This window comes from Saccoglossus kowalevskii, chromosome 19 (assembly GCF_978046115.1).
Source record: "Saccoglossus kowalevskii chromosome 19, keSacKowa6.1, whole genome shotgun sequence".
In the NCBI taxonomy this organism is placed as follows: Eukaryota; Metazoa; Hemichordata; class Enteropneusta; family Harrimaniidae; genus Saccoglossus; species Saccoglossus kowalevskii.
This window is the reverse complement of record NC_140659.1, coordinates 19,295,908-19,313,639: the sequence shown is the minus strand read 5'-3', so window position 1 is coordinate 19,313,639 and position 17,732 is coordinate 19,295,908. Positions and strand designations below refer to the sequence as shown.

The 17,732-nt window shown below is 34.4% G+C and overlaps 1 protein-coding gene across 1 annotated transcript in view; it reads right to left on the bottom strand.

Annotated features, from left to right (window-relative positions):
• Window positions 1-1,523: 1,523 nt before the first annotated feature.
• Window positions 1,524-17,732, bottom strand: part of bmpR1 (bone morphogenetic protein receptor 1) — a 46,282-nt gene continuing 30,073 nt past the window's right edge. Inside the window, 9 exon segments of the mRNA NM_001164894.1 lie at window positions 1,524-2,210; window positions 2,952-3,082; window positions 6,683-6,858; window positions 7,797-8,094; window positions 8,643-8,835; window positions 9,200-9,335; window positions 9,751-9,859; window positions 10,402-10,559; window positions 11,157-11,298. Of these exon segments, the coding sequence (NP_001158366.1) occupies window positions 2,085-2,210; window positions 2,952-3,082; window positions 6,683-6,858; window positions 7,797-8,094; window positions 8,643-8,835; window positions 9,200-9,335; window positions 9,751-9,859; window positions 10,402-10,559; window positions 11,157-11,298 (1,469 nt within the window). The 3' untranslated portion in view covers window positions 1,524-2,084.

Sequence of the window (17,732 nt, the reverse complement as noted above, 5' to 3'; positions counted from 1 at the left end):
CATTTTTTAACAATATATATGAAAATAAATGATTCTATAGAAAAATACGCAATTACATTGAAAAAAAGTTTTACACAGCAGTAGCTACAGTAACTTGGATAATACTGAAATCTAATTTACAACACGTTATGTACACTTGAAACAAAAATTCTTGTTAGTGATCCTGACAGATGAAGCTACATAGATTGTCAGATCGGATTCAGGGACTTGTAACTGGTCATCTGGTAATTAGTTTACCAGATCTTTGTTCAACGTGTTTATTTTGTAATCTCTCATCTGATTGGATAAGCTGGTTCATACAAGAAACTCCTCATCTAGTAACAAGTTCCCCTCTCATCTGATTGGATCAGCTAATTGGACAAGTTGTTCACATGTTAACTCTTATGTAATTGGATGAACTGGTCAATTAGTTTACTTGCTCCATTAAAAGCACATAAACCAAAAATTGCATGCCATCAGAACATGACTTATTTTGACATACCTCTGCCATTTACGTAAGCACAAGTGGTACTAAGAGCAAATATGATATATGATTACTAAATCCCACTCATCTAAAAATACCTAGATACAAGTTAATATGATCTGAAATAATCGTTCTAAAGGTTGCAGTCAGTACCGGTAGGTAGATACACCCATTCAAGACTGACACAAGTATCCCGTCAGAGAAATCAATTGAACTAAAAACCTACTTTCAAGTAAGTAGTAACAAAGCCAATAACCTAAAAAACACAAACAAACATCACAAAAATAAATATATATTTCAAGCAATTATTTTAAGACATTTTGGGAGTGAGTATACAGGGAATGTTATAGACATTGCCATGGTGAATATCACAACGATTGTCATAATTCTAGGCAGTAATGACATCACTCCACGGTGAATATCACAATGATTGTCATAATTCTAGGCAGTAATGACATCACTCCACGGTGAATATCACAACGATTGTCATAATTCTAGACAGTGATGACATCACTCCATGGTGAATATCACAACTATTGTCATAATTCTAGACAGTAATGACATCACTCCATGGTGAATATCACAACGATTGTCATAATTCTAGACAGTGATAACATCACTCCATGGTGAATATCACAACTATTGTCATAATTCTAGACAGTAATGACATCACTCCATGGTGAATATCACAACGATTGTCATAATTCTAGACAGTGATGACATCACTCCATGGTGAATATCACAACGATTGTCATAATTCTAGATTCCTTGAGAATGACATTCTTTAGTGAATAACATTCCACGAGTTGACATCATCCTGTGGGCAAGACATTGTGTAGATATGGCATAATTCTGTGGCATGACATCATTCTGTGGAGATTACATCATTATTTGTAAATATGACATCACTCTGTAAACTTGGTTGACGTCCTCAACTGAGGATAAACTATAAGCAATCAAATTCTTTAAAATCATTCAAAAATAATTAAAAATGATACAGTTCCCATTTTTTTTGTTCTTAAAATAGTTAAAATGGCCAGCAAAAACATGAATACTTTTCTTTTTTTTTTTTTTTGCAAAAGTTAAAATAATTATAACTGATATAGTGAAATATTAGTGTAAGTAGATACGCCTTTCTGAACCATAAAATTAGATTTTCTAGATAAAAATAATACACTTTGTCTTGGACAATAAAAAATAACAGATTATGAAAGCCATATAATCTCATAATATCTCTGAGGTAGCTAATCAAAACGGGGGTTAAAGTTTAAATGATTGTTTTCACATACTTCAAAGTTTATATGGTATATCACAAAGGAGTCAGTGTGTGAAGAGTTTCTCTGACTTTTGTTTCAAGTGTAATTCACTTTGGGCGAAAGAATCGCTTCAATTCACATTCAAATGATAAGGGTGTAAAGTATGATACAGTGAGAATTCACAATATATTGCTCTAACTCACAGAATACATTGTAATATTTAGCTTTGACTTTGATTGGTTGAATGCATTTGACAAGATGGCTGCAAAAAAGCAGCATTTTGATTGGCTGATTCACACTGTCCATTGATTGGTTATTCAGCCTTTCATATAGAGGTAATTTATTTACAAATGTAGAATGACAATTTACACTTTGACTTCGTCTTCATCTTTCATCCTACCAAGTGTTTTTTTGACCCGTAGCGCTGTAAGTCTGGCTGCTGGATTATGATTCCAGCACTCCTGCATCACCTTGGACATTGTCCGAAGACACTGAAAATAAAAAAATTGACATTCCTACATTATAATTTTGTGATGTGGAACACACAAAACATTAAAGAAACCAGAGAGCTTTCAAACTTAACTTCTTGTTTATTCCGCCATTTTTCAGTTACACCAACGGCACTACTTTTTACATATCAATACACTCGGGTGATCAGGTGACATATAACACCATTACAAAAATATGTATTCTGACGCATGCGATAAAATAGTCCCAAAAACGTCACAAATTTATTTTTACGAAGATACCAAAATGTATGCACGAATACGGTACAGCGGGAGTATCAACTGACGCGCAGCAGAGGTCGGTGCAACAGCGTACTGTCTGAGTGCATATTTTGCGGTATCCTCCTGATAACCTTATCATCATTTCACATAATCATTCCATATTTGGAATTTGCATTTCCTAATATTGTAGCATGAAAATACCCCGTAAAATACCACAAAATTACGGCAGCTGTAACTTATGGCGTTACGGTGACAGATGTATATTAATATAACATACAGAAATAAAAGTATGACACTGAACGCAGCAAGTTGTGTTGTAAAATTTTCTTCTGCTTGCATTTTAGGTTGTCGTCTCTAACTAAATTAAGACTACTTGCAGCAAAATATTTATAATGAAGTTATTACAAGATTATCGCAAAGTATTCACTTGCGCGGGACAGGAATAAATTTACTGAAATCATTAACACTTTGTGTCATAGAATGGTATATTTCAAACTAACTTACGTCATTACTATGCCACCTGTTTGGAATAGCCGGTCGTTTCCTTTCTACGAACACCACCCGTCGAACTTCATCAAAGCTTGGATCATTAGGCAACATATCATAGAATGGAACTTCGGCAGTCTCTGCAATTCCTGATTAAAGAAAATGCTTCCACATTACCACAAAGTTCAATCAAAGAAAGCTTAGAAAGAACTCCCATGTGCTGAGAGTATTGGAGACACATTAAATATAATTCGAAATTACTTAGCTGAAAACTAATTATGCAAATCAGAAAATTAATATGACCAGATTTGAGTGTAAAACTAATGAGGTCTGCGCAATGTAACAGAAAATCTATGTCTCCAAGTTTAATTGAAATGTGATTAGAACCAAAAAATTATGAATTATTATGCTTATTAGGGAATTAATATGAACAGATTTTTACCCCAAACTAATTAGGTTTGTACATTGTCCTAGAGCATCTTTATACTAAGTTTCATTGAAATGGAATAATTAGTACCGTGAAAACTCCAAAATTTCGACCCCTCTAAAAATTCGATCGCCTATTTATTTACCGGGTTTCGGTGTTTTATTTACCTTCAAACGGGACCTTCCTCGAAGGCATGAATCCGGGTTTCTGATTGACTGAGAGATTTTTATTTTATTGGTAACAAAAATATATTCTAAATAAACGAAGTTTGAAATAAAAACGAACACAAAAATCTCGGCATGCTGCGTTTCTGAATTGTTGATTATTACTGTACTCAGTAGTGATTATAATAATGTACACAAAATAAATTTGTTGAATGGTTATGAAATACAAATAAAAGTCAACTTAGTTTCATCGTAAGCGAATGATTCCGGTCTCGTATAAACGTTTGATGCTGTAGGATATCCGCCATGTTCTCTTAGGTCAAATAGGTCAAATCGCTAATTAACCAATCAAAAAGCTGGATGATGCCAACGTGTTCAAATTACCATAGCTTATTTAAATATGTTAATGTTATTGAACGCAATGCGGAAGAGATTGGTGTTGTAGTACGATGTTTTGGCTTGGATTTTGATGCGAAAACGGCATGATTTTTTTTAAATAAAAAAATTAGTTGTTTTTAAAAAATAAACTGGTCATCTGAAGAATAATTTAACATTGTTCACAGTGATAACAGCTCATTCTCGAAAGGAAGCTTACCCGCTCACGCTAGTCACGATAAAAATCATACACGTGTACTCTTGAATAGACAAACGTCAATGACTACGGTAAAACTTAGACTCTATTTTAGCCGGCAGGATTGATTGAAATGTCCGAAAAATGACGCCAAAATACACCTTAAAAGTCCCATTTTATTTTCTTAAATCCCATTTTATTTTTTAATCCAAGGGCAAATTTACGGCAGAATTTGGTCCCTCAAATAAGGGACACGTGAGCTTTGATTCTAACCGGATACATTGCACTGGGTCGGGGAGATAGTTTGCTAAACTTCCATGCATCTTTTGTCCAATGGGTACCTGTACTTCGAACATTCGCAAGTTTTTCTAGGTAGTGCGAGACAGCTTTGTCTTTTGACCTATTAGTTTTGTGCTGACCTCTTCTCCGCGTCTTGATGTTTTGTTTTGCTTGTCATAATACTCACTGATTGATGACTTTGTTTAGATTTTGAGTTACAACTCGGCCACGACCTTTGCTTTTACCGTGAAACATGAGAAAGTTTACGTCAATTGACGGACATTGCATTTTTTAAAAACTAATGAAGCACACTGTCTATCATCCCCATTTTTTCATTTGCTGATTTCTATTCTGAAAAATTCGACCGTCCAAAAATGCACCTTAATTTTGACTCTAAAAACACGTCACATATCTAACACCAATTATTTAAAACCGGTCGAAATTTTGGAGTTTTTACGGTACTTTAGATATCAGTGTGAAAGCTTAAAATTGGTTAATTATGCAAATTAGGTAATTAATATGTACAGATTTTAACCCACAATTATTCAGGTCTGTCTATTGTCCTACAGCATCCATGTACATTCATTGATATGTGATGTATAGTACCTGAGATATCAGTGTGAAAGTTGGTTAATTATGCAAATTAGGTGATTAATATGCACAAATATTTACCGGAAACTAATTGGGTCTGCATAATTCTAGATTCATTGAAATGTGATGATTAGTACTTTAGATATCAGTAGAAAAGCTGAAAATTAATTATGCAAATTAGGTAATTAATATGCACAATTATTTACCCTAAAACTAATCAGGTCTCTGCATAGTCCTAAAGGATCTATGTACCAAGTTTCATTGAAATGCGATGATTAGTACTTGAGATACCCGTGGAAAAGCTGAAAATTAACTAATTATGAAAATTAGGTGATTAATATGCACAAATATTTATCGAAAACAATCAATCTCTGCATAGTCCTTGAGTATGTAAGTACCAAGTTTCATTGAAATGTAATGCTAACTACTTATATCAAATGCTGAAAATTAATTAATTATGCAAATTAGGTAATTAATATGTACTGATATTACCATAAAAACTATCAGGTCTGTGCAGTGTCGTATGACATCTATGTACCAAGTTTCATTGAAATGTGATGATTAGTACTTGAGATATCAGTGGAAAAACCGAAAATTGACTAATCATTATGCAAATTAGGTAATTAGTATCCACGGATTATTACCAAAAACTAATCAAAACCTAGCATTAGTTCAGAGCATCTATGTACTAAGTTTCATCAAAATCCAATAAGTGGTTGTTTAGATATCAGTGGAACAGTCATGGAACCACTAAAAAATAGCTAATTATCATGCAAATTAGGTAATTAATATGCACGGATTTTTACCAAAAATTAATCAAATCTGCGCATATGTTCAGAGCATCTATGTACCAAGTTTCATCAAAATCCAATGAGTGGTTCTTTAGATATCAGTGGAACAGTCATAGAACAGCTAAAAATTAGCTAATTATCATGCAAATTAGGTAATTAACGAGCATGGATTTTTACCAAAACCTAATCAAATCTGCGCATTGGCCCAGAGCATCTATGCACCAAGTTTCATCAAAAACCGATGTATGGTTCTTGAGATAGCAGTGGAACAGTCGGACACACATACACACACACACACACATACACACACACACACATACACACACACACACATATACACACATACACACATACACACACACATACAGACACACTAACTGCAAAGACTCCCATTTTGTGCTTCGCACATGGGAGTCAAAAATGCACAGTAATGTAAAATCTGTATTAGACGAAATGGTACAATGCAACAGAATGGATGCGGCTTCTATTAGAGCATGTACACATACGAGAAATGCTGATTATTGGGTTCTCAATTATTCAAAAAAAATGGGTGCCACTTATATTAGGGATGCGGCTTCTAATACAGATTTTACGTAATTGATTTTATGTTCACCGACAATTGATAAGACGACCAATATACCTTGCCTTTTTTTATTACAGGCATGGTGAAAATAAATTACATATTTCTTTAAGGTTGACAATGTGGTATTTAAAGGCAAACTACAGTAACAAAAGTATTAACATGGTGCATTTACCTGACTTTTATACAGACTGATTTGGTGATTTGTGACGAAAGAGAATCGCTAGTAGCTAAATCTAAAATGTCACTGGTAATAGGAGGGTCAGTGAAATCCCAGTACACCTCTTCACTGCAAATACAATACATTTGATCCAAGCTTCTTACCATGATGTCAGAAGACACTTACCTCCCACATAGCACCTCCTGGCTATCTCCCACAAAACAAGACCAAATGAATACATATCTGCATTTTTATACGCTTCAAAATGATTCCACTGTATGGAATCATTCACCACTTCTGGTGGCATGTATCGTTTTGTCCCAACTCGTGTATTTGGCGCAATATCAATGTCATTTGTTTCACTGAAAGAAAATACATGAAGAAATCTGTGTAAATCGAACTGTTTTTGATATAGTACAGTTCCCTCTCTCTTGTGATATGGGAGCTAAAGACAAGCATCTGTCAACAATTTGGATTAGAATCTAAAATACCCATTTTTTTACAGCTGGAATTCATTTAAAAGACTTTTTTGGTGTTTTGTAATATTTTCACTGATTATGATGAGTTGAATATAAAATACATGTATAGAAAACAAGCAGCCTGTCGGATGAGATAGCTCCGCTGTTAGCAATGCACATGGCAATTAGAGAACAGAAGATATCATTAGAAAATGAACAAATCTGAGAGAGGTCCACATGTAGTACCTATATGTATAATATATCAAAGCAATTGGACTTGCGGTTTTCAACAAGAAGTCGAAAATATCACTTTTTACCAAAAATGACAAAAATATTCACCAAAATTAGAGAATTGAAGATATCATCATGAAATGAACAAATCTGAGAGAAGTCTACCCAAGGTACATATACACGAAGTATCAAAGCATTCAGGCTTGTAGTTTTCAAGAAGTCGTCGAAAAAGTAAAACATTGACACTGACGGACGACGACGGACAATCATTCATATGACAAGCTCCGCTCGACAAATTGGACAGCGGAGCTAAAAAACACCAACCAAGAGAAGTTTGTAATACTGTCATATCTACTACACAGTAAACAATTTCAACTTTGAACATTTTAGCCAAATTTGTTGTCAGAATTAGTTTTTCTAACCAAATCAATTAGTGATTTGTTGCCGGATTTGGTTAGCAAAATTTTGTTAACCATTTCTATTTAGTATTTTATATAGCTTTGGTTAGCAATTTTGCTAACCACGATTTTGCCACTCAAATTTTGCTAACCATTTATGATTAGCGAAAAGAGTTTTCAGCTAAAAATAAAACATCACCCTACAACACGTACCTGTTATACCTCACAGCCAGTCCCATGTCAGCAATCGCACACGTCCCATTTTTTTTAACTAATATATTTTTTGATTTCACATCTCTGTGTGCTATAGCTGGTTTTCCTTGTGTACCGAATATTTCTGTGTGTAGATGAGAAAGTCCACTAGCCGCAGTACATGCTAACTGGACCATAGCTGATGTATTCAAGGTTGTACATTGGAGGTAGTCATACAATGATCCGTTCTCATGGTAGTCTGTTATTAATAATAACTGCGTCCATCCACCGGTACCTCTGATGTCAGCAGCTATAAAACCTATAAAAATGAAATAAAAACCATCAAATTGTGTTACCAATAATGTTCTATTTGTGAATCTATTGAAAAAGCTGATGATTGAAAGAAAATAATTATTTGTAGATTTGATTAAAATTACCGTCAGAAATGCAAGAGTATATGAATTATTTTATCAACTACTGTTATGCCAAAACTACAAATAAATTTTATTTTTATCCTAATCAAAATAGTTTATGAAATAATTATTTTAAAATATTCAAAGTTATAATCTCTTTATGCAATTCTCTTGTACCATTGTACAGTAGAATGCTGCCAATACTGTAGAGTACTTTATGTTTGCTTGGAATTTATTTTCGCTATTTTCGCTGAAGGGATGATTCCGTGAAAATAAAATCCAGCGAATATACATTTTTCTCCCTATTTTATATTAATCTCATTAAAAATCAGTGAAAATAAATTCAAAGCCAAACGCCCAAAAAGCCTTTTCAGCGAAAAATTAATTCCAGCGAAAATAAAGTATTCCACAGTAGGTGCATGGCCAAGATATTAACAGTTTATCACTGACATACCCAAAATATTGTCATGTCTCATAAGAACAGTCTGGTAAATCTCTGTCTCTCTAAACCAACTAGATTCTTCTGTGGTGAAGAACACTTTGACAGCTACATACTCTCCTCGCCATCTTGATTTCCAAACTTCACCGTACCTCCCTTTGCCTATACTCGATATCATCTGAATTTGCTTTGCGATTGTTCTTTGAACCTTAATTAAAATAAAAAGTTAAATTATTGAACGCTCAGTATTTATACTAACTTCATACACAGCAAGCTAGGAAAAAATGTTATCATTCCATATACATTATACAGTAATCAGTGTACTGCAAAAAATGTACAATGAAATCATATAACCAAGACACCGATAAGCCGGATCTTACCACACTTTCTCTATTTATCACATGTATAAAGTGCGGTAGCTGTGACATGAGGCTTTGTTATATTTTTCCATATTAAACCCCAAGCAGAAAATCTGATTGGTCCTTGCACTCTTTGTGAAATTGTGTGTTATCACCTAGTCACCTGATAAAATGCCACATACAAGCCTTCATTCACCACACCATATTACATACCAGTAAGGGGAGCCCTGACCCACTCCCTGAACTCTGATCAATCAAATCCTTCAAAGTTTCACCGGGACTAATAAAGGTTTCTTCATTTTCAGCGACTTCCAAAGCAAATCTGCGCCTATCTTCTCGTTTTTTATATCTGTAATTAACAAAAAAAAATAATACATAAACGTTTAGTAACTCTTTCAGTAAAAGTGATTTACTTTCCGGACCAATATACTGATTCAAAATCAAATGGAATACAATCCCGCATATTAACTACAAGAGAAAATTTTCTCATTTCTCTTCGTCCACATTTTATTTTTGTACTGAGCAATATTCTAAGGTTTATTTCTGTTTTATTTTGAAATAAATTGAACAAATAGTGATAAACGCTATAATATAACTAAAGACGTATGAACAGATTGTCAGTCAAATTCTATAATTTGATGTGCTGTATATTTACACGAGAATATAGAAATTCAGAATAACAAAGTGGAATCAATAGAGGGCACTCTTTGTATCTCTCTTTATGTGGAGGAATTGTAACACTGCAAACTCTCAACTCAACTCACCTCAACATGCATCCCACACAAATCATAAGAATGATTAGACAGACCGGGACTGATATAAACCAAGCAATGTGCTGTACACTTTCATTCACCTGATTAGGTTGTGGTTCCCCTGTAGATGAGAAAAGGCTTAGATATTATTCACAGTGGCATTCCCAATTGAGGTGGTGATCTAGATTGCATACAACTATCACAGTGAATCAGAGACTGGGTTTTCTAACAAGCAAAATTGGGGTTGGTGCAATCTATGAAAGTTATAGACATCCCTTAAGAGCTAGAGTCTAGAATCTTACAAGTCACAGTAACTTCAATATTATAACATTATCTCGCAGGAACTATGAACACTAGCTGGGGATCAGTCTGACGATAAAGAGCAGAGGAATTGAACAGCAGAATAGAAATATTTTGTGTACATCGTCACAAATCTGACTTCATCTTCTCTTAAAATATTGGAGGTTTGAGCTTTGTAGTTGGAAGGGCACCATTTTCAAGGCAAAATTTGATAACATTGCCTTAGTGTATAGTAATAGTAATGGAGGAAAAAATGAATCCTTAGAATGGCCTCTGTGAAGTTCAAGACCTGGAGGTCTGAAGTGTAAACAAAATGCAACAAAGAATTGCTCTCCACTAATTTACTATCTTCCTAGTACTTACATGGTGAGGTTGTGGTGGTTGGTGGGGGTAATGTTGGCTGTAGATCAATGTTACACAGATTACTATCGTCGCAACATAGCATCGAACGTCTTATTTTGTGCTCAGATGTTTTACACTGCATAAGAGCACCTTCATCGGGTGGAAGACATCCAGATGTCCTACCAAACAATTAAAAAGTTTTATTCATTTATTTACTGGAAGACAAATCATGAAGGAGTCCCAATTATTAATGCTGCAAGTCTGTGAAGTGAGCAGCATGAACTGTATGTTTTTTTACTGGTAAGTGGGCTACACACAGAATTGGCTCTGCCATTTCAGTCGTGTTAAGCAGACACATACGAAGTACTCAGATATGCCTGATTTGGGCGAGTAATTGCTTGCTTTTGATGAGCATTTATTCAGAGAAATGTTTTACAAAGGCCATAGCATTGTAATGAAAGTATTTTGAGGTATTTCCACCCTCAATAATAAGCTAAACACATTTGATGATGGTCAATTTTGATAAAATAAGGATATCTCAATGCAATAATCTCCTGTCAAAGATTTGCATTTTGACATTGAACATTGAACTCTTAAAAAAGAAATTTAATTTCCAAATTAAACAGTGAACAGTGAAAACCTATTCCTGCAACTGTTTTGTTTCTTCATCATTCAGAAAACTTCTCAGGAAGAGTGATGATAACCAAACAAAAACATGCTATACAATTGATTTCTGAGTTCATTAATGTAATCATAACTGACACAATGACACTTACCTTATAGGCTCCCCGTCGTAGTCTTCCCCGGGTTCATGTAATTGTATCTGACTGAAACACTTTCCTCCTTCTTTTGTGAAACATGTATTGTTCAACGTACCTTCAGGACACATTTCACGACAGTAACACTCTAGCCCTTTAACTGTAAACAAAACAAATGTTTTGTTTTTTATAATTAATTGACATAGATAAGGTTATATCAAATTATCATCAACACTGCCCTCTAGTGGCTACCAAAAAATATTTCAGGCAATACAGAAGTTTCAGTAATACAATTATGATGTAACAATTTTGTTCGGATCAACAAAAGTCAATTTACTGATTTGGTTGCTCTATTAGAAGCATATATCAGGGGTTCTTCCAGACAGAGGAAACAGAGGTGCAGCACCCTCATACCCCAGGATTGCACCCTCTAACCGAACCTGGAACAGTCAGTAGATTATGATCAGTTATATCAAATATAGCATGTTACCTATGGTAACAAAGGTTTTGAAAATCTTTTTGAAAATTTGTGCTTATAAATTACAGTACTGTTAAGTACTTTTTTTTAGCTGGAATTACTTTTCGCTGAAAAGACATTTTGGGTGTTTTGTATGAAATTTATTTTCACAGATTTTCGATGAGTTGAATGTAAAATATATGAAAAATGTTATATTTGCTGAATTTTATTTTCATCTACTATTCAGCAAAAATAAAATATTTACAGTTGTGTGTCTATGTCATAATAAGTCATATTTTAAAATGCGCTCTTGTTGAAGATAAAATGCAGTATTTATTCATTTGCTACTTGAACATATTTAGGACCCAAAATAACCCAGCTACTGATGTAGAAACTAAAGTACACACATTACAGAAATATTTTGGCAGAAAAAAAAAAGTCATAATCTCTCATCCTAACCAGAAATAAATCTTTGCATTAATCCTCACTCTTAATGTAGTTTTGGTATTAAAAGAATAGATACATAAGAAAATTTCACATTTTGACAGTTTTAAGACTAAAATAATTTACGTTTTCAGTGCTATAAAATTTTATGATTTTATCTAAATTTAATCTGAATTTGTAGATCAATGAAATTGAACGTATTTACAGCTGGTAACAACAACCTTAACAACAATACCTGTTCTATCATCATAATACAAGTCTGAACAGGTAGTGGTACAATTTCCATGATTGTCAATAAATTACCAAATGCAATTACAATCGAATAATTTGATTGATGTACATTGATGTACATTGATACACCTTATTAGGACTAGAAAGGAACCACACACATTTAAAATGTCTGGTTTCCTGGTTATTTTGTTTTTTGAAATCTATTGAAATAGGCATGCAGTATAAAAATATTGAAATTACTTAAGGTTGGCTGCTCTCGTATACATGTACATGGACAGTGGAAATGAATATATGTACAATATTTTCTCTATAGAAGAGCATCACAACCAGTTGGTTTGTACTGTATCATTAAAAGTATGACCTATTTTGATCATACATATACTTCTGTAAATTACGTAAGCATATGCGCTACTAATAGAGAAAATACGGTTATGTTGATAATGATTATATGGTTATTACGAAGATACTTTGAGGTGTCTTCGTAATAACCTTATTATTATACATCTTTTCCTACCAAGGATATATCATGGGGAATGCCGAAAGCTTTGCAAAATCAGCGAACTTCTTTGTATTAATTTAAACTTGGAAGCCTCAAAATGACGTAGTAAAATGGGGCCCGGTCAAACCCTGGTGGCAGTCATGTTCGTTTTTTATTATTAAAGTATGCTTACTCATATAATCATTCCATATTTGGAATTCGCATTTCCCAATATGGTAGGATGAAAATACCCCATATAATACTGCAAAATTATGGCATGTTGTAACTTATGGCGTTACGGTGACAGATGTATAATAAAAAGTTTTATTACTAAAAATAAAACTGATGTAAACATAGAACACAGCTCAGTAGAAAATTAGACAACATGATTGACAAAGATGATTGCAACCACCTAAGTAACTATTTAATTAACGATTTAGCACAAATGAATGTCACTAGTTACTTATTTGAGTACTAAAGTAAAAATACTTTATTTTCGCTTGGAATTAATTTTCGCTATTTTCCCTGAAGGAATGATTCAGTGAAAATACAATACACCCTTTTTCCTATATTTTACATTCAATTTGTCAAAAATCTGGAAAATAAATTCTATACAAAACACCAAAAAAGTCTTTTCAGTGAAAATTAATTCCAGCTAAAATAAAGTATTCTACAGTAATCAAATGATTTAATAAACAATTCACTAGATTATGTAATGATTCCGTCATCATTCAAATCTGAAGAAAGCTTACAGTAGCAGAATATGATGAAGCCCTAGATTTTATAGTGGACTTTTATTGACTAAAACATTACAATCTACTAAAACCTAATGTCAAAGAGTGTTATATTAACATACAGATCTATTTGAACGTTAATGCCAATGTACTTTTTGATCTGAGTACGTAATCAATTAGTGCTGAGATTGACATACTGAAAATGTGCATCTCAAAAAACCCAGGTCAGACATACATGCAATATGAGGATCTAGTGTAAACAACTAAATATATCATCTTATTTGAAAGACTCGTTGTAATTTAATATATATCAACACTTTCAAAACATAAACAGATCTAAGGAAATTACTTATACACTCAGTGTGTTTTTATAATAAAATGGCAAATCTGCTATAATGTATTACATCAGCTACTGTATTTGCATAAAAATGACTGCCAGTCAGCCATACTGCATTTGATCAGATACCAGATTGCCATAATAATGGCTGCAAATCTGCTATATTGTATTACATCAGCTACTGTATTTGCATAAAAATGGCTGCCAGTCAGCCATAATACATTAGATCAGATACCAGATTGCCATAAAAATGGCTGCAAATCTGCTATATTGTATTACATCAGCTACTGTATTTGCATAAAAATGGCTGCCAGTCAGCCATACTACATTAGATCAGATAACAGATTGCCATAAAAATGGCTACAAATTTGCCATATTGTATTACATCAGCTACTGTATTTTCATAAAAATGGCTGCCAGTCAGCCATACTGCATTAGATCAGATACCAGACTGCCATAAAAATGGCTACAAATCTGCCATATTGTATTACATCAGTTACTGTATTTGCATAGAAATACATATATTAGATCAGATGCCAGATTAGCATAAAAATGGCTGCCAGTCGGACATATATTAGATCAGATGCTAGATTAGCATAAAAATGGATGCCAGTCAGACATATATTAGATCAGATGCTAGATTAGCATAAAAATGGCTGCCAGTGAGATATATATTAGATCAGATGCTAGATTAGCATAAAAATGGCTGCCAGTCAGACATATATTAGACCAGATGCTAGATTAGCATAAAAATGGCTGCCAGTCAGACATATATTAGATCAGATGCTAGATTAGCATAAAAATGGCTGCCAGTCAGACATACCGTAAAAACTCAATCAATTCGGCCATGTAAAAATAAATATTTTTGGGGGTGGGCCAATTGATTGAATAAATATAGAAAATATGTTTCCGAAGTGGTCGATTTGTTTGAATAATTTTAAAACTGGGTTTGAAGTGTGTATCACCGGTAACTGAATAAATATATCGTTTTCCCGAGATTAGAGTAAAAGTGTAGTACTAGTCTGAGACTTGACCCAATTTTAAAACAAACTACAAGCGCGTTCAAGAAATCTGACGCAACCAGGCCACCTGCTGTTTTGTTGCCGTGAAGACGACAGTTTTATGTCACGCTCCCCGTAAATATAAACAAACATGGTAACGAGAAAAACTGAATAAATATATCTTTTGCGGGATTGGAGTAAAGGTGTACCGGTAGTACTAGTCTGAGACTTGACCCAATTTTAAAACAAACTACAAGCGCGTTCAAGAAATCTGACGCAACCAGGCCACCTGCTGTTTTGTTGCCGTGGAGACGACAGTTTTATGTCACGCTCCCGTAAATGTAAACAAACATGGTAACGAGAAAAACTGAATAAATATATCTTTTGCGGGATTGGAGTAAAGGTGTACCGGTAGTACTAGTCTGAGACTTGACCCAATTTTAAAACAAACTACAAGCGCGTTCAAGAAATCTGACGCAACCAGGCCACCTGCTGTTTTGTTGCCGTGGAGACGACAGTTTTATGTCACGCTCCCGTAAATGTAAACAAACATGGTAACGTGAAAAACTCACTGGAATAGAGTAGAATAGAATTATGCTTTATTGCTAATTGCTGTACTATTTTTTTGAAATTATCTACAATTAAACTATACATACAATACAATAATATATTTTAAATAAACTACAATAAATAACACTGAAAAACATAATACGAGACGACACACTGATATTTTGTTACGGTATCTCTTTTTGGAGGATGTGGTGGCGGGGCGGGGCGGGGCGGGTGGTGTTGTCCGGTACATAGAAGCAGGTACAGCTGGGACCTCGGCAGTTGCCTTAGTAAAAAATGAATCGATTCGAGACATGGCTAGCGAGCGACAAAATAAGTACTAATAGCTTGTGGGAAAACTAAAAGTGAGTGTCTTTCCCCAGAGAAATCGCCACTTTTATAGCATGATACTCTGACCAGCCACAACATTATCACATATTCTTTTGAAATTAAAGGATGTACATTAGTCAGTACTCAGTCTGACGTACAATGTCGAAATGATAGGCCCAGGATTCACACCTCACGTCGTCTCGTCTGCCACTTTACCGTAACCACGCACAGCTACTGAAACCGCTTCTATGAGAGCGCAGTTTTCACTTCACGGTCATGTTTTTTTACCCACAGTTAAAACAAAACAAAAAATCCACCCGACTTTTAAACGAACAACGTTGCAAGAGGAAGTTTAGAACATAACTGGGACGACTGTGTCGAAACAATCCAGCCGGTGATTTTATTTGGGTCAACCCAAAAAAAAGAAGATATTTTGACGTGCTGCGTGACTGTGTAAACAAAACCATGTCCAATAAAAATGACGCTTTCACGCTACACATTGGCGACTTTGTATCGACTTACTGGAAATGCCGAAGACGATACAATTTGCAAGTCGGCATTAATTAATTTTTTACCCCGTTAACATTAATAATCTACTTGACTTTTAAACAAACAACTCTACAGGACAATGTTTCGAACATTACTGAAACGACTGTGCTGAAACAATCCAGCAGATAATTTTATTTGGGTCAACCGAAAAAAAGAAGATATTTTGACGTGCTGCATGACTGTGTAAACAAAACTACGTCCAATAATAATGACGCTTTCACGTAACACATTTGCGACTTTGTATGATTTGCTTGAAATTCCAAAGACGAGAATCAAGTGTCGGCCTGAATTTTAAACCATGGAGCTTCGTTTCGTCAGTGATTGCTAGCAATGACTTAAAGTATTTGTTCGTTGTCGATATTTTTGGCGTCGTGATGAGAATTTTCTTAGCGATTATTTACAACTGATGTACTGGGTAATTTGTAATGACAATCAACAGAGTATATTTCACCATGGACGTACTGGAGATTTCACACGTCTTTTGTACAACCACGGTTGACACCATGACTGCACATCTGGCAGATATCCCGATTGCTTATACCATGGATGTAAATGCTTATACATGTACATTGTACTTACGTGATAGATGTGTGAAAATATACCTTTGTTGAGAGAGTGACGTAAAAATCGGGCGGTGTCATCACCGGGCGAACTAATTGAATACAAACAATAGACTGACTGGACAGATGGCCGAACTAAACGGATACATTTTAAAATTAACCATGACGCAAAAAATAGGTGGCCGAACTATTTGAGTGGCCGAATTGATTGAGCTTTTACGGTATATTAGATCAGATGCTAGATTAGCATAAAAATGGCTGCCAGTCAGACATATATTAGATCAGATGCTAGATTAGCATAAAAATGGCTGCCAGTCAGACATATATTAGATCAGATGCTAGATTAGCATAAAAATGGCTGCCAGTCAGACATACATTGTATATCAGATCAGATGCTAGATTAGCATAAAAATGGCTGACAGTCGGTCATACAATGTTAGATCAAATACAGTATTTGCTCCATCAGTAGCACAAGCACTTGTATAAAGCACAGAGGTGTGTGTCCATGGTCAAAATAAGTTTTAGTTCCACTGTTTGAGAAGCATACTGTGAAAGGACTATCAAGCACTCACGTTCACCATAACAATTTTGTCCAGTTCAAAAAATGGACAAAAGATGGGGGGAAAAGAACAGAAGGATGCATTCACACATCAAGTGTTGTAATCGCACCAAGTTTTAAAATTCAGCAATAGATATCAGTTTCATTTTTCAACAGATAATATTTCAATTATTTCAATATTTATTCAATGAACTGCAAGTTGCTTTCTATTTATACAACTGGTGTCATGTTTCTGAAACAATAAATAACTAAGTCAAAAAATAAAAATAAATATTTAGATTCAAACAGATGGTGCTATCATTGCCAGGTATAGAGAACAATTGTTCAGCGGCTTTTAGGGTGTTACCATGTGCAGCAAAATGCAT